Consider the following 19,320-nt stretch of genomic DNA (forward strand, 5'->3'; position numbering starts at 1 on the left):
GTCATCATTATGAAATCATTGTTATTTTCTCAGACCGTATACAGGGTTAGGGTTACATCATGTGTGAAATTAAGTTCCCCTTTAAATCGCATCTTGAGGACGAATTAATGCATTAATTCCTGAGAATGTGCACAACCAAGACTCTGAAGGAACGCAGTATGCACAAGATTCACATGCCAACACAGAGCTAAAAACAAGTACCGTACATCAGCGCTCTAAAACCACATTACACACAGATCAGCCCTTAGGGCCAGCAGAAGATATTAGGAATCACATGCTGCTCAACTACATAGGCTCAACACAGGGAGTCATTTAATGGACACAGAGCACGCTGCCTGGTTGGGTATGATCTCAATAACGCCCATGCTTCTAAACATATCCAAGGCAAATACAGAACACAGACACCACGAGGCCAAAGACCTGAAACATGAGGTCTTTTTTAGTGCCATTTTCACTATTTCCACAAGCCAAACGTTCTGTACATGCAGGCGATGAAACAATGAATTTGTCATGTCATTTTATATTCTGACAGCTTTGTGTGTCATGTCTAGTTAGTTGCTCAATAAATTGATTTGATCAGGCAAAGGGTAACAGGGTCTTACTCCCCTACACTGTTGTTCCACACAAAATAAAACTCATCATTAATGAATCCAAGATGTCAGCTATATAAAAGTAGCTTAACAGAATCTGTCATAGTTTAATTAGACACAGGCCATCGTCTTAACACAAGCTGAAGCAAACATAAAGTAGCAATAAACATAAGAAAAGTGTCATTAGGCATGCAACAACTAAATATAAAGCAATATTTATTATTCTTAGTCTATTAAGTGCTATTAGAAAACATGTCATTGCATGACATGAAGCCCAAACTTTAACATTCCCAGGAAAAGTTCAGTTTAAAGCTCATTCCTCATTCATCACATGTCTTTCCCAGCAGTGGCAGTGCAACGGTGTCGGCAGCCGTCGTCAGAGATGTTGGCATACAGTTACTGGGCCTAAAGCTCAGTTTGAGACTCCTTGCCAGACTCGGGAAGAGAGCGGAGAAGGAGCCAGAGCTGGAGGGAGTGCAGCCCCAGAGGAGCCCAGCTGCTGCCTGGGAAACCAAACCCGGACCGGCTCTGGCCCACGCTCTCTAACCCTGGCCCCTCCCATCTATAACAACACTCAGTGTGTCCCTTGTTCTCTTTCTTTTCAATCTGCTCCCTTTCCCCATGTAATTCTGGTGTGGACTTTGGGGGAAAATAAGTCAGTTGAGGAAGGGTGGAATGATATTAGTCTCCCCGCTGCACATTCCCCGAATACTTTCCACTGTTGATTTCAAAACATTCACACATGTTCATGTTCTCACTGTCACACACACACACACACACACACACACACACACACACACACACACACACACACACACACACACACACACACACACACACACACACACACACACACACACACAGAGGAAGGGGATTAGGTGTGAGTGCACACACAGTCACTGGCACTCACACACATCCACATACATGCACATGCTGTGACACTCACCCCGATAGTGGAGGCTGTCATCGTGGTGATTGTACTTGTGGTGGTTCTCCAAGGCAGGGGGGCTGCTGGCACCCAGCTCTGCCAGTCTGCGGCTGGTGGCAGAGAGCTCGGAGCGGAGGTTGGTCACTTCCTGACTAGCGGACTGGATGGCCCCATCAATCCTCTGTGCCAGCTGTTTGTTGTCTTCCATCATTTTAAGAATTTTCCCCTGAGGACCAAATCCACACAGAGCAGCATGATGTCAAGTGGAGCATTAGAGGGGGTGAAGCTTCCTTCTCCTCTTATGCCCCTCTTCTCCTCCTCCTCGTCCTCCTCCTCCTCCTCCACCTGGGCTTCTTCTCTCACAGTTTACTTCACACATATAAAAAAAGAAAAGCCAAAACACTGGTCCCTCTTCTGTTCTCCGCTGAGCAGCACAGAGATGATGTCTACCTGTTACTGCACAAAGAATAACGTCTGTGTGGCCAAGCACCACGCAGTCAGAGAAAACGTGTGTGTGTGTCAGTTGGTGTGTGTGTGTGTGCAGGGCAAAGGAGAGCGAGAGAGTGAGCGTGGGAGAAAGAGAGAAAGAGGGAACGTAAAGAGAGCAGAGAGAAAGAAAAAAAGACAAAAGAGAAAAAGAGATTTAGCTCAGCGGGCAGAGGGGAAAGTGAGTGCTCCCGCAGAGGAGAATGTGCTGTGAGCAGCTGCTCTCAGAGAGGACCCAGCACACACTGAGATGACATGCAGCCTTTTAAATGGATTGTACCATGTGCTGGAGGACCAGGGGAGAGGGGGGGATGCAGTTGGACTGAGCTGCTCTCCAGTAACTCTCTAACTACAGAGCGTGTTGTGTATCACACACCCTATGGAGTCTGTAATGAGTAGCAATCGGGTCTGTAATAGGGAAAACAAGTACAGATTGTTTCTCTTTACTTCTTCCTCTCTCCATGTCCCTGCACTAAGAGCTTGGCAGCAGTATTGAACCCTTTGACAAGCACTTGTCAAGCCCTCTATATCTTTACAGTCCTGCTCCCACTCTCCCTTCCTCCCTCTCACTAACACACCCGCTGTCTTTTTGTCTCTCCCACCCCCTCTTTTTTCATTCCATTATATATTCGTCTCTTTGTCCTGGGAAAGCTCACCCCCACATCGTTGGAAGGAGAAGGGGGCTGGCTCAATGCATCCAAGGGGAAAACATTTCAACTCTGAGAGCAAACTTAGCAGAGGGCAGAGGCACAGCCCTCTAATGGGCTAAACACAAAGAGGAGAGGCCCGGAGAATTACAATCGAGCTGTGGCGAGAACATAGTGGAGCTTTACTTCTTTGATCAAAAACAGTTGAAAGGATTATATTTCAGCTTTTCCGTGGGCCCAGCAAACAAACACCACCACCATCAATTCTTATCTGTAACAGCTGTAAAATTCCATCACACGCACAAAAAGGGGGGGTGGGGGGCATTTTAACTTAAAACAATCCCGGATATTGCTGAGCCATCACAACTTGGAATCTGCATTTGACATTTCATTTCCCAAGTAAGAAAACACATCCTGTCTTTGGCAAGAAACTGAGGCAGATGAGTGATACATCACTGAGATGCTGTCATCTCATCGAGGCTCGGGCGATAACGGCTCAATGCTCATTGGTATTCACACAATGGCAGAGAGACAAACAAAGATGGAACTGCAAGTGTGCAGGACTAATGACCGAGAGAGACACACAACTTGTTGGTTACACTGCTAGTTTGTTCACTGCTTTATGATGAATTCTGCACACTGACGTGTTAAATTAGTGTGGCCCCTTGGAGAATATTACAACTGGCCTGCCTCAACTTATCAGCTCCTGTACTCTACAGTATTGTTGTGCGATAAAGCAGTGTTTGCGGTGAGACATATATTGAATTTCCAGAATATTTACTTTAACACAATGTCTTGGCTAGAGTGATATAAAATAGCATAAGTTGTCAATGAGAAAGGGAATTCATTCCCCAAAAGAAATCTTTGATAAAAGTAGTTTAAAAGCCTCTATTATCGTGGCTGCATGATTAAAACAAGACCAACACGGGCGCCTGGGTAGCTCACCTAGTAGAGCGTGCACCCATATACAGAGGCTCAGTCCTCGATGCAGTGGCCGCAGGTTCGATTCAGACCTGTGGCCCTTTGCTGCATGTCGTTCCCCCTCTCTCTCCCCTTTCATATCTAAGCTGTCCTGTCACAAATAAAGGCCTAAATGCCCCAAAAAAATCTTTCTGTAACATCTGTGCCGTTTAACTCAAAACCAATGATTTGCAAACAGGACAATTATTACAGTAGGTTACGTGAAAAAACTTTCACCAGAACTGGCATGTTTGATCACATCACATGTTAGCAGATCATTATCACCGTCTAGACAGTCACATCACTGTCCCCGATTAGTGCACTGGCCCTGATTTGTAGCTGATTAGCAAAGGACAAGAACGATCTGTAGCACAGGGCGGGGAGGAGGGTCATCTCCACTTCGAGCTTTACACAGAAGGGTCTGATTATTCCAACACAACTGGTTTTGTTAAAGAACGTGACAGCTAAGTCTTCCTTCATATGAAACCACAACCACAGGCTGCTATGAGCTATGTTAGGGCTTTCATATGCTCAACTGTGGAATGCGAGGAAATGAATGATTTTGGGGTCAAGGGTCAGGAAATGTCCCAGATACACATCAATAACCAGATGAATACTTTGAGGATTCATAATTGTGGTGTGTCCAATACACACAAAGTCCTCCTGTCTCCACAACTGGACTGAAAGTATGAACGGCCATGGCAGAGACCTTCGACCAGGGCAGGAACTGGGTTAACTCCCTTAAATAACCAGTTCTCCCATCAGTGCTTCTATGGATTTGGTTCACTTTCCAAACTCGGCCAAGTGTTTGTGTTGTTAGTTTGCTCACTTGTTTGATGCTTTTAATGGGAAGTTTAATTAAGTGTGCCGACGGTGTGCAGTTAAAAAGAGGTATTGATAAACAGTCACCATGACTGTCTGCCTGGGTTAATTGAATATCGACTAATCCTCCGCACACTGGAATGCTTTCCATTTTTTCCCAATAGCAAAGTGATATAATGCCCTACTCAACTATTTATACAGGTCTTATCAGAGGCCTGGGGAAAACATCCACTTTACTCCACCAGACTTAGTAATGTCCATCAAATGCTATGAGAAAAAGAAAGTTAAAGTGCCTGTTAGGGTGTCTGAGTATGGGATAGTTTTATGTGTGAAAGGGAGGAGCTGGGAAAGGTGTAGAATTGAGAAATAGAAAAAATATTCCTAATTTTGTGTGTGTTACAAGGTGTGCCGAGTCATCCGGATGATGTGTTCATCACTCCGTTCCTATATGTGCCCTTAAAGCCACGAAGAAATCAGCAACCATGTTTCATAGATGGTGACGATGTGTTCAGAGGGAAAACTCAGAAATGTGTTGGCCAACAACTCTTCCCACATAGCTACCTGGTGGCACACAGTGCAGGGTTAAGACTTTCACATTCGGTCATTCGGTGAGGAGTGAATTGTTGACATCAGGATATGTGGCTCGTGTTTGCAGATAGACTGAAGGGAAACTCCCATTGGTGAGCACATACTGCAGGGGTGAAATGCACAGTAACATCTCAAGTTGTGGCTGTCCCTTGGACTCAAAGTGTGACGCATGAGTGTCAGGACAGAACACTGATGCCACAATGTCATGACTGTGCAGCAAGCAAGAAAGCCAGAAAATTGTGCCTTGCATTTGCCATCTGCATGTCCACTTTATCCTAATTCCATGGTATCACATCAATGGCGGATGTGTTAGCAAACAGTGGCAATAAGGTCTGTAATTGCTCTTGTACAATAAATCCTTTTAATTTGATTTCCAAATGAAACCTCCTCGTTTATGATTAGAGCAGATATAAAATTAAAATATTTGGGGTAAGTAATAACAGTCCTATTTGTAAATTGGTACTGAGAATGACAAAATAAACTCCTTTAGGATGAGGCCCCTTCAACGCACAACAAGCATCTCTGGAGGGCTTTATTACTGCACACTGTTAACATTATGTCTGTTTATTCTGTATATTTCATATAGATATGTAGAAAGTAGGTCCCAGTCTCCATATACAGAGGTGCTCTGAATCTAACCCTTCACAAGCAGTTTAGAAAGCAATTTCTAAATCTCTATGTCAAAATGTTCTGCTGTGGCCTGAAAAAAACAGCAGGATTCAGGACATTATTCTGGAAACAAAAGCTGTCTCGGCACACTGTCTGCCAACATCAAAGAGTATAACAGTTTTGACTCTTTACTTGTAGACAGGTTAATTGTCATCGCATTTGGATCATACTTTTGTCTGTTCACCAGCAGTGTAGTGTGTGTTTGTGTGAGTAAAACAGAGTAAAAAAAAGAAGTTTGAGTTAGTGTGTCCTTTCTGTGCCACGACTTCTTGTTGTCTTTTGCCAACATTCGTGAAAAACAAGACACTTGAGACAAAATTGGCCTTTGATATTCAAATATGGCACCACTTTCACACAGCAATAATCCTGCACTGAAACGTTTTTGTGCATGTGCTAACATGGTGGTTGATGTTTTGTTAATTAAAGAATATTTACTGATGTAACATAAAGAAAGATCATCAAGCATGCATTACTTGACAGCGAGTAAACAGCAAAAAAATATAGAAAGGTGAGTTTATGTCACTTACAGTTCACTGCTCTAAGCATTCACACAGAATGCAGATTTATCAAATGCAAATGACACAGCTGGAGAAAAAAAATGGGTATTTATGTCCGTGCAATTGACGGGGAGAGAAAGCCTTTTGCCCCGAGTGGTGACACACAGGGACAGAGGGGCATTGATGGAGTAAACAGTGAATAGCAGGGAGCGGAAACTCAACTCTTTCTCTTTGTCTGTGTTGTTTTCTTTCTCTTTTTAACTCTCTCGCTCCACTAGCTTTCTAGTTAGTTACTTAGTAGTTTTATTGACAATATTGTGAAAAAATGTGATGTTATGGACGACATTGTCACAGTGTAAATTAAAGCAGCTTTAATCAGTATTTCTATATGAACAATTGTACACATGAGGTGTCTCCTCAGTAACTCACTACTACTCTCACCGCTCTCATCAGTGTTGTTTTTCAGCCACAGCAGGCAGTTGTTTTCCATGAAAAAGCTGTACGTGTTGTAAGCACTGTCAGCTACCTGCCCAGCACCATACAGCAGACAAACAACGTTAGCAACTGGCTGGTGAACATTGTGGGAAGATTAGCCGCTAGAAAAGCCAGATATTTCCTTCAGGAGTAGGTAGAGACCAAAACAGAGCTATAGTAAAAGGAGAGTATTGGACCTACATTTGCCAGGTGGCCAAAAGCATGACTCCAAATGAATGATAATGTTGCTACGTGTTGTTTCTGGTTGTGTAAATACACAACTGTTTGATAACAAGTACACCTTTACAACTTTATTAGGTTATATGTTAATGTGTTCACTGCAGTATTCAGTATTCTAACTGCGTTTAGCTGGAACGATACTGATAACGATACACCTGTACTTACTTGTCTATAATGCCGCCTTGAAGGTAAAAGCTCAGGGTGTAAAGGATCACTTATGATCTGAATATCTTTGCATTTACTTTATTCTGGCTTAGTTGTATTTGGGGCTTCGCTAACATTTTTGCTATCAAATGCACCCATCTACAGTCCAGTCAGCTTCTGACGACGCTATATGCACTGTGGTCTTTAATCACTGAAAGCTCGCTCAACCCGTCAACGGGGTGCTATCAACATGTTGCTGAACAGTTAAAAGCAGCAGCTCCACTACTTCTCTGTGGCTTGAACTCTTACAGAGAGCTAAACTCTCTTCCCTGGCTCTACGGAGGCTGAGATAAGACCTGGAGTGAAGCACCTATTATCGGTTGTCAAGCTCAGCACGTCTGTCACCCAAAGTCCTCCCCAAGTTCCACTCCAACGCCTTGCAGCCATGTCCTTCTCCCATTTGATAGTTTGGTAATAATAAACAGCTTGACAGCCCCTCCACTTGGAGATAACGGTCGACAGGGTTGCGGATGAAACGTGGTGCCAGAGGCCTTGATGAGGATCAAGATAAAGGCTTGTCTACACTCTGGGGGAATCAAAGGGAGGGAGGAAGGCTTGGTTATGATGAACTTCAAGACCTGAGGGAGGGGAAATATACGTCTGATTATTATGAAAAAAAACCTGCAGAAAGTGAAATTTCTTCACTATATCGCATGCCTTCTCTCCACCAAGACCCACTCAGCGCATTCCCCCCTCAATCTCACTTCTGCTCCCTGCTGGCTGTTGTCTGTCATTGCCTCTTCTCCCAGTGGTGCCCATAATGCATTGCCAGGCCTCAGCCCATTATGTTGGCTCAATTCCACTCTGACCCAGTCATACTTTTGTTTTTAACACGTACTGTAGAGCGGTAGAGCTGGATGTTGCAGTCCTTTCTAATGACATGCAGATTGCGGTGAGATCCCAAACAGAGCCGGCGTCGATACAAAAGATGCATGTTTTGCACATAGCGTTTCACACTCAGCTACTTTTCTGCTGTCTAATTGAGTTCCTCACCCCTGTCTTTGCCCTCCGCTTTCTTCTGCAGGAGGCACAATTACACAGCGATGTTGAGCAAATAAAAGATGTGCCTATAGCTCACAGGGAAGATGGGAAAGATAGCTGACAGTGTTATAATCAACATAATTAAAGTGTCATTTGAATGAATCCAAGTAACGCGGAATCGTTGGAGTAGCCAAAGACCGCTTTATCACAGTCCTGATCCTAGAAAAAAAACTACAGGTTATAACTATTGACCAGCTGTTCAATATAGCAAAGCAGCTCTCTCTGGGTGATGCCACAAGAGGATATCTCTCAAGGTAAAACATTTTCTTACACAATGGAGAACCTCATTCATTGCCAAACTCTCCTCCATCCATCCATCGCTCTCTCTCTCTCTTTCTTTTCTCAGAGCAGCAGAGTGATTTTCAGAGGGCAACTGCAGTGGAAATCACTCTGACAAAGATCTCCCTGTTGATTTATGATATAAGTTTAGTTATTTATGGCTAATAATGGCAGGCTGCTGAGAGCAGGTTAGAGTACACCTCCGGAGACAACTGGGCAAGCCTTGGACAAAGAGATGAAGGAGCAGGACTGCTGTCTAACTTCTTCTGTAAATAACAGAGAGTTCGGGAGACACTTGTTTCCAAGGCTAAATAATGAATCTCCAACTAATGGAAGAAAGGAAGATCACTTAAAGAATAACTTTGATGTTTTGGGAATGCTTATATTACCACTCTCATGTCTGTGTGGTAAATATGATGCTACTGTACAGCCAGCAGCCTGTTAGCTTAGCTTAGCTCAGCACAAAGAAACAGGGGGAAACAGCTAGCCTGGCTCTGTCCAAAAGTCCAGCAACTCTAAAGCTCACAAATATACACAATACATCTCGTTTGTTCATATTAACTTCACAGGCATGAGTGGTATTGATCAAAGTGGGTATACCAAACATCAAACTATACCTTTAAGTGACCAAAGCTAACAGCATTAACGTGCCAACAGGAATTTTCTTCACCAAAGAAGACCACTCCCAGGTTAAATGCAGCACTGCAGGCAAATAACTGACAGATGGGTTTAAGGGGGAAAAGGCCGTGCAGTACTGAGGATAGATTTATCCATAGCTGATGGAGAGCTGTTTTGGTACAGTGTATTGATAAGGAGCTTATTCTCTTGTCGGCGGGTGTAAAGGCACATCTGCAGAGCCTATTGATTGAGAGACTCATCTTACCATCATGTGTTTCCACTCTAGAGGACAGTTTCAATGAATAGTAACACTAGAGACAATAATCCCCCCATCATCGCTTTATCGGTGTCCTTATTCAGCTACTTTGTATGCATGCCAATACACTGTACACTTCCAATTTCTTCTCGTCCAAGTGACATCCTCAGTCCGCTTCTTATTAAAAAAATGTATATTGCAAGCAGAAAGATAAAATGCCTGTCCAATTATTGCCTCTGTAATTTCTTTAAGTGCTACACTCTTTTTGCACAAGATGAGAAAAACTATTAAAATGTTTAAAAAATGTATAACATAATAGAGTGAAATACTTGTTTCATTGTTAAAGATAAAATAACAATCCTGTTGCACCAAGAGAATTCAAAATTGTTCCAAGAACTACAAGTCGCTATGCACTGGGAATTACTTTCTTTATATGCTAAAGCTAATACTACAAGATATGAAACTTGTTGGAACAAGTTGAAAAATGAGCAACAAGGGAAGCGTAGAGAAAGATAAATAAGGTGGAGAAATGGAAGGGCAGAGTGTGAGAGAGACGAGGTTGGAGCCAAAACATGTGAAGTTGCAAAGTAATTTATTATATTTCAACATTTATCTCTGCTAGAGAGAGAGCCGAGTTATCAGAAGGACTAAATTGAAAGACATTCAAGCGTGCAGTAGGAGTCAGTAGAAGGAACACTGAAAACCAGACCGGTGCAAACTCTCTCAGTATTCCAGACTTAGCATACTATTCTGCACAGAGAGCCTTTCATGGACATATATGTACCACACACACACACACACACAAACACACACAAACACACACACACACACAAACACACACACACACACACACACACACACACACACACCTGTACTCACATACATATGCACACGCAGATAGCTCAAACATTAAAATGCAAAAGAAAATTAAACACAAGCCAGCCACAACAGTGCAGAATAAGTGCCAACCTGACAGCAGGACTTTGATTATTTTAATTAGGGCAATATGGCTGACTCATCCATGAATATAATTGAAGGAAAAGGAGGTTCGTTTTCCTGCCTGAAAACCTGTTTAAGACTGTGACTACAGTTAGAGGGTATGACTACTTTACATATGCTTCAGTGCAAAAGGGCAAAGCACTTGTGCAAATGTGTTTGGATAGACAAACTGTGCTGATGAGATACTTTTGTATTATGTCTTTTATTTAATGGCTCCAACTTATTCTAATTGTAAATGTATGTGATTTAAATGTGTTTAATAAGCTGGCTCCTGCAGGGGCTTGGAATTGCATTAATCTGCATGCTAAATTAGTTTGTCTGAATCCAAAACTTGTCTGGCTCAGGGAGTTGAGCTCTTGTAAGGGATTAGAACAGGGCATTAATACTAAGATCCATGGCAAGCAAAACAATGAAATGTTTCTAAAAAGTTTGCATGTGGGCAAACTAATTACCATAGTATAATTTTACAGTCATGCTGAACGATGAATATGCTCCAGAGTGTGTACCTAAGCAGTTTCCTTGCAGACATGTCCTTGTGTGTTTATTGCCCTTGGTGTTTAAAGTGTTTGTGCATCTAATAAGACTGTATGAGTGCTTTGTATGTGCACGCGTTTGGGTAAATATGTGGGCCGCCTTGCTGTTTGTATTTGTGATTCTGTCAGGAAGAGGAGAATGAAATGGAGACAAACACAAAGTCAGATCAACTAAAGCGGGAGTGAAGCAGGAAGAAGGACAAAAAGAGTATTTGTTGATCCACAATCAAAGGCACTTTGTTTACCAATGATAACAATCACATTGGACTACAATTCTTCAAGACCTGAAAGCCACCTTTCATTACACAAGGCTTTGAAAACATAATAGTCATCCCACTACTCCCTAAAGAGACATTGCATGACTAAAGATAAAAAATGAGGCAGAAAGGCTGGAGAGTACAGTATAGCGCTCTTATACTTAAATACACAGCCGCACAGTTGGTACATCCTCTTTCTGTCTTACCCTGCTGACATGTATAAAATCTCAATTATAATCCAACATGATGGAACATGCATTAAAGTATAATATACTGTAAAATGACACAATATCTGTGTAATATTCATAAAATTGCTGAGTTGTTGTTTAGGTTATGAAATAAATGCTACCTTGATTATGTTTTTTCCAAGGTGTTACCTTTTTGTACAGCACTGACTGAAGGCATGGATGGTGGGTGTATAAAGTGTTTCCTCTTTATGTTGATGTGGCAACCTCTCCCACTCTGCCTGCCTGCTAACAAGACTACAGTCATTCAAGCAGCTCTGTAAGGCTGTACTGAGGCACAGCGTTTGAGCTAAATGAGCTAAACATCAGCATGCCAACATGCTCACAATGACAATGCTAACATGCTGATGTTTTAGCAGGTCATTTTAAAGGACAGGGTTGAAAGTATACTATGATCTTGAGCTGCAACGATGAATCGATATGTCAATGGTCAGAAAATGTATGTGTTAATATTTTGATACTCGATAATTGTTTAAGTCAGATTTTAAACAATAATGACAAACATTTACTGGTTCCAGCTTCTCAGATTTGATGCTTTTCTTTTCTCTTATCACAGTGATAAAATCTGGCTGCAGAGAGACAGACGAACATATACCTAGCAATCCACCTGGCAAAGTACTCAAAACTGCCTCTGTGGTAGTTCCTGCTACAGTAGGTGTCTCCAGGATCACATTTTGCCATGATGACACACGCACGCACACACACACACACACACACACGCACACACACACACACACACAGACTCACAAGGTGAAAACAATACCAGCGTCGATGTTGCGGCTGGTAACTAGATTACTGAAAAACTAGAAAACTAAAAGAAGCAGAGATGCTAGTCATCTACAGCAACAGCTCTCAAATTGTTCCACTGGAGGTCTATTTTCAAAACAGATATGCTCTGAACCAAATATGGTGCTATCTTGCATGGTAAACAAGCAGAACTGATTTCAGCCTGACAAACTGGAAACCTGCTGAGTCTAATTTTGCAGGGACCTGGGAAAGTTTTTGAAAACATAAAAAGAAATATTGTAATAAAAATGTAAATGTCCAGACTGAAAAAAATGACTTAAGATAAAATATGTTTAACTTCTGATGACTTACACAGTACATTAAGTACCGTTCTGGAAGCTCAAAATACATATAGATCATTAATCATTCATTCATTATTAAATAATAAAAATTAAGTGAATTTAGACCTTGAATGTGACTCCGTGGGTGATTTACAATGCCCAACAGAAATGTTGAGCCTCACCATGCCTCCAAATAAAAACAAGTATAGCTCTCCTTAAAAGCACCTGCCTGGCAGTTTATGTCAGGGTTGCAAAAGGACAAGTGTCACATTAAAATGTCTTCTGTGGAGTTCATTAAAATACCATCTGCTTACCCAAAAGAAATCACAAAGATTCATGACAGAGGAGAATTGCTCTCCAGGGAATTGTAAAAAAAAAAAAAAAGTTAAGATTCAGTAATCTCGCAACAGCGATGCATGATTATGCATGCTGATAGGCTTTTCAGCTGAGATCCCTGGAAACGTGTTCTCACTGAAGCAGTCAAACTGCAATAAGTGGAGCATCCAAGCAGAGCAAAGCGCTGCAACCAGCCAGCATCACACACTAACAAATTCATACATGAAAAACCATAGGAGAGCGTAAGAGGATTCAGAGTAGGAGTCGAGGAGAGCAATTGTAACCATGAATACTAACCAGGCTGGGAAAGAACAGAATAGCACATTAAGAGCATGATTCATTACACAAGAAGACGTAAACAGCACAATCAAACCGACTGCTTCCATTTTTAATAATAGGCTTATATAAACATACTGAAATTAGGTTTTTCCATTACAAGCATTTGTGTTTGACATTTCTGATCCTATTTCCTGCATTTACACTTTGCCATGCTTGATTGGTAAATCTTTCCGTTTTAATATTTGTGGCCATTTTATTCCCTTAACATGTCATCTTGTTTCCAGGAAGTGATGAGATGAAGCAGTGAAATTTTAATATATGAGCAATATGGTAAATTGGTAAATTCAGTGGGGACCGTGTGGATTAGGGCCAAGTGAAGCATGATATATATATATATATATATATATATATATATATATATATATATTCAGTATCATGCATCCAAAGCACAAAGTAAACACATTTAAACGAACAAAATATGAGACACTGACGGAAAATCCCCACAGATTTAAGCATCAAAATCTTTACTAGATTTTGCTTTTACTAAGCTGTTACTGTAGGGTCTCTAAAGTCTCTATGGCTTTACCTGCTGACTGCTGTAGCACTAAATTCATTGTGTACCACCTAAATTAACTTAATTTTCTACACTTTCACATTTACTCTTTACTGTACAATTAAGAACAATTAAGGAAATGCATTGACTAATTATAACAAACCAAAATAATAAAGCATAAAGCATGTTTGATGGATTTTAGCAGTTTGACCTAATCTGTGGGAGAACAGTGTGTTTGTATAATGACCACCTGGCGGTGTACTCTTCACAGAGCAGAACTGTGTCTGGTCTGGACCCATGAGACGGGTGTAATGATGGGTAAAGGGGCTAATTCTGAACACCAGTGGTGAGGTCTGGTGGTCTTTAACACCCTGATTTACATGGTGGAATTACAAACGGACAGCACCTCTGTTTATTTGAATTACTCCGGATTACATGACCAGATTACAAGATTGTGTGGCAGGAGACCACAAACACAATTACTTTCAGAAGGGGCAAGCTCCATTAGCCATATGATGGGATTTCATGTATTTTTTCTAGGTATTATATGCTGAATTATTGTCTTTGTTTTGTGCATTGCTAAAATTTACAGTAAAACTTCCAGAGAGATAATAATAAAGATCGTTAAACTCTTAAAAGTAAAGAAAAAAATATCTAAACACGTCATATAGTGTTATATTTACTCTTAAAATCCTATGTTGTTAACGTTTTTTTAAATTTAAATGTTTTAAATTTCAGGTTCCAATTGAAAATCATCTATAAACAGTAATGTTATTACTATATATAAATGTATATTACTGCTTCATATTACCTCTTTAAGAACCCCTTTCCTCCCAGTTTTTTTATCTAATCTGTTATACTATTAGATTTCTTTTTGAAAGAGGAAGAATGTGAACATCTCATACTGTAGAACAAACATTTGAACACTGAAGTAACTTAATCACAACTACAAACCCTACCTGCACAAAGGTGCATCATATTAGGATGAATAAAAGTTAGAAGCATTTCACAGCATGTAAATCTGAAAACTAATAGAGCTACAAAACAGTGAAATTATCAGTGGGCAAATAAAGGTACAGGGATCGAATAAAAAAACCTAAAAGTGTGTGTTGTTTAAGAAAAAAAAAAGGTGTTTGAAGCAGCTCTGGGCCACATGCCCGCCTGGCCTGACTCCTCAGAGCGATTGCTTCTGGCAGAGAATCAGGGATAATCATTTATATTTCCTGCACCACCCCACAAGCTGTGGAGGCAGGGGAGCATTTAAATATTGTCTAAGGTCAACAGGGAACTCAATGGCTTTGATAACAAGTATCCCATCTTCGATTCCACACTCTTCTCGTCTCTGCAGAAATTCTGCCTTTGATTAGGGGTTGTGCAAGAAGGTTTTAAAGTTAACAAGACAGGATGAACACTGTGTTCAGGAGGCTGAGCTGACATGTTTGAGATAAGCAAAACAAAAGGCACACCAATGTTGTTCTATGTCACATTAGTGTCCCTACTCATGTCTGCTGTGTACACAGAAGCAGCTGTTTTCTCATGAATTATTCACATTTCAGTCCTGTGGAGGCGAATCCAGCCGCAGCAGCAACACAAAGATGCTAGGGCTGAATGCTAAAATAATTGACTAATAGATCAGTTTTTTTTCTCTCTGAATATGTCAAAACAAAATTAAGTAGAAGGTGGGCTCACATATATGCTGTGAAAATCTCTTAAGGAACTTTAAGTTTTCTGTAGTTGGCAGAGAAAGTCACAGGAGGACGCGAAGCCGTCTCAGCGCTGACCCAAGCCAATCCCAGACACTTATCCAGAACAGCCAGAAACAAACAACTCCACAACAGAAGGGCTGCAATGAACACAAACAGTATGTCACTCAAGAGGAGATTGACAGGGAGAGAGGCATTTTATATCACCCAAACTTCTCTGAAATTGAGGTGAACACCTTTGATCAGCAGAAAGATGCGTGTAGTGATCCGGATCAGCTTTGTGACAGTGCTCTGGGTTTCCATAGAAACATGCGCGCCCCGACCACGTCAGACTTAAACATCCTGAACCGCATCAACAGACAATTTCTGGAGAGGCTGAAGGATGATGAAGTCTCACAATCTGGCATACATCATTTCGTCTGACAGAGGCCATATTGTCATCTTAAAAACATCCCCAGTGAAAGTTAGATACCTCCTTTAGTTACAAAGGCATTTGTTTGATTGGATGAGAGATTACTGTGAGAGTGTGTGTGTGTGTGTGTCTATGTGTGTGTGTGTGTGTGTGTGTGTGTGTGTGTGTGTGTGTGTGTGTGTGTGTGTGTGTGTGTGTGTGTGTGTGTGTGTGTGTGTGTGTGTGTGTGTGTGTGTGTGTGTGTTTATAACAATGTGACGGGATCTGGGAAGAACACAGAAATTAACCAGTCTGCCTCATGGCATTTGGAATCAATCGCATCTATCATGCCATATCAGGAAATATAAATCTACTGTCATTTTATCCCTGCACTCAGGTTTGCCTAATCATCAACTGTGACAGACGTTTTTTTTTAAATCTTTTCTGCAGTCAGCTCCAATATGGTCATTTTAATGCATACTCATTAATCTTTTTTGTTCCCTTGGTGTTTCTGAGTGGGTAGTACAAATGTGGAAACTGGTGAGAGACGACTACCAGATAAAACTGCAGTAGTTAAAAAAAAAGCAACCCCAGCTCTTTGAAGTCCAGACCACTTCAGCTCACACTGCAAAACAAGGGCTGTAACATTGAAATACATGCAAAGGATTCACAGTGGACTGATTTCCAATAGGGTAAAACACATCTCGAAATGAGGCATGAGATGATAACTGAGGTTTCTTTGTTTTCAAACATACTTACCGAACAAAGACAGCCAGACATAAAAAGGATCTCATAAATGATAACCTAATTTCAGGATTGGGTTACATTTTTGCTGCAATCCCTGGACCACCTTTGTCCTCTTTGTCCCTGATTATGTATCTTTCTCTGTTTCTCTTCTCCATCTCTCTGTGTGTCAAATGGTTTATTAGCTCATTATGCACCAGATTTGAACTGATCCATTTTCTCACTAACAAGTGCAAGACAACCCAAATCTCACTGGATCATTTATCTAGCCTCCAAATCTATTTGACTCTGGGCTGATATTGCTCCTTTCATTCTTCTGTGGTCAATAATGAATTAAGGTAGATCTGCCAACTTTGAAATTGAAATGAAAATAAACTGGCAGCTTACTGCTCTGCCACAATCAGCTATGATTTCTAGCTCATAGGTAACTCTTTAGTTTCATTTCTTGTCATACGTTGCTGAGCTTTCTTTTGAACCCACTGACTCTATGTAAAGATTATGCCTCTTTGAGACTGTGAGGCGGCAAAGGAGAAGAAGATAACCTGTACCAAATGTTCAAGACATCCATCTAGTAGATGACCTGCTGGTGGCACTAGATGAAAAGTCATCACCAAAGTTATTAGTTATTTATCCTCTAGGTGTAGTGGATATCTGACCAAATGTCATTGTCAATCCATCCGATAGTTGAGATGTTTCACTAAGTCAAAGTCTCTTCTCACCCTGAGAGAGTGGATCAGATCTCTGCATTTTTAGAGAATTATGGTGAGCAACGTCTCCTTTGTCACGCCATCATCAGGCTGCCATTGTAGCCCAGCTGACTCCTCAACCAAAGTAGCTAATGCAGTGCAACACTCCACTTCATCAATTCACAACTTCCACACCCTCTGAAATGCATTTGATTAGTCATCCCAGCACAGCAACAGGGACATAAATAATTCATCTGTGCAAATGACAAATGAGGCAATCAATTCTGGGACAGCATTCAAATAGAAACTATTCAAATCCCCTCTAAATTAATTTTCTGCCTTTTAGTGGCCGTGGACTTAAAATTTAAATGCTGAATTCATCAGATGATGTTTTTACCCTGATTTCCACAAACTGAACCATTTGGTGTGGGATTTTTTTTTCAAAAGATACACATAATATAGAAAAAACAAGGTTTCTTGACTGACATTAAGCTTTGGAGGGTTCTCTCAGACCAGCAGTTAAAGTCTCACCACACTACTGGCAGTACTAAATACTGAACATCAGAGCCTGAACAGCAGAGAATAGCAGGCACTTTGAAATGGGAGACCAGACGTTAAAAAAAAGAGTAGAAGAGAAGGAGGGCTAGACTACTTTCATATTTACATCTGACAGCAGAAACACTCTCCATGAATGCAAAACCCTTGGATTAGCCGAGCTCCTCTATGTGGGATAAGATCACACTTGACTTTGACCTCTGAGACTCGGAGAACAAAGAAATCTGATGCATAATATAGCCACAATTATTTTGTCCGTCTGTTGTAGCCTGAGTGATGATAGGGAGCCTCAAAGCTCAATCTTGCTGCTCAGATAAGGTGAATTAAGTACAGAGACTAGTGTTGTGTCTTGAATCTGAATCCAGTATCAAATACAGTTCATATTAAATATGAAACCTTTCAAACCTTTCGTCTAATTAGGTTTAGCTTTTTAACATTTACAAGTAACTAGAGTTACTTTAAGTTGACCTCATCATAGGTGTCATTTACACTTGGGACGATGGGAAATGTCCCCATCACTTTTTAAAAGCAATTATTTTTATAATGTTCTGAAAACTAGAACACAGAAAACACAGATATGTGGAATATGCATTGAATGTGCAGAAAGTTTGGAAAATTAGCAGAAGTCTTGCTGAAACACATCTGCGCTATTAAAGTCCCGGGGTTTATTAATGAATTAAAATGCATTCATTTATCATTGATGTGAACAGGTGCCACATGCATATTTAAAAAGGTTACTTCCCCAAACTAAAGACACAAAAGAGGAGAAAGAGTGAATCATGCCTACATGTGTGTTGACTCAGCAGAGATAACATTAAATGAAAAGAGTTGATCTACACGAGAATTTATATTTGAAAGTAATACAGAATGCCTGAGAGGCTACTGCATCATATTTCATTATATTTTATGCAACCATAACCTAAAGCAAGCCCCCAACCAAGGAGGTATGCTATAATACAGGAAACTCTGTGTCCCAAACCTCTTACAGCATCTTTCATTTAGGATCTGGTCTCGTGTTAAAGTCTGTTCCCCCCTTGCATGCCGTTTCCCTCTTCTACAAACAGTGTTTCCCGTATCAAAAGAACCCAGCGACTCCCAGTTTGGGACACAGTATCTCTCTTTTGGGCTTGGCTGTAGCCCCAGAGTAAACAAACATATTGTCATAGCAACTGTCAGTCACATCACATGTCAGCATCCCCTGCTGATTCGTTTCGTCCTGACAGTTCAGAGCAACAAGCCCCCAGCTGACAGAGGCCTCCATCCTGCACTCCTTCGAAGAAAGAAACTTTAGAACATGTAAAGGTTGTAGGTGTACCGTCTGACATAAACAAGGCCAGCAAGCAGAGAAAGCTTTCATGCTGACGTGCCTGAGCGCTTCACTTAACATTGAACTACAGGCAAACTTTTTCTCCAAGTACAACTTCTTGGGGAGATAATCGGCACTCCATCCGCGGCTGAGGTTCCCACTCATCCATCACCTCCCAATGCTATGTTCCTGACTAACAGAAAAAAACTGACTGCGGGCTAACAATCTTTCACTCCAGCTTGCATACAACTGAGCTGAGGTGAAAGCAATGGCCTTTTGCTGAATTACCTTCCCTTTAATCAATGACACCACGTCAGAGAAAATATCTCCAGGAGAATGGCAGCGGGGGGACTCCGTATCCATCATG

General features: G+C 41.1%; 1 protein-coding gene across 5 annotated transcripts in view; it reads right to left on the bottom strand.

Moving 5' to 3' along the window:
- kaznb (kazrin, periplakin interacting protein b) overlaps positions 1-19,320 on the bottom strand; it is a 106,471-nt gene that overhangs the window by 61,929 nt on the left and 25,222 nt on the right. For all 5 annotated transcript variants that reach the window (XR_005638883.1, XM_039796284.1, XM_039796285.1 and 2 more), the window contains exon 4: positions 1,537-1,744. Coding sequence is in view for 4 of the 5 variants with exons in the window: in XM_039796284.1 (XP_039652218.1) it covers positions 1,537-1,744 (208 nt within the window). In the remaining variant the exon portion in view is untranslated. The remainder of the gene's footprint in view (positions 1-1,536; positions 1,745-19,320) is intronic.

Source organism: Perca fluviatilis, chromosome 4 (genome assembly GCF_010015445.1).
Source record: "Perca fluviatilis chromosome 4, GENO_Pfluv_1.0, whole genome shotgun sequence".
Taxonomy (NCBI): domain Eukaryota; kingdom Metazoa; phylum Chordata; class Actinopteri; order Perciformes; family Percidae; genus Perca; species Perca fluviatilis.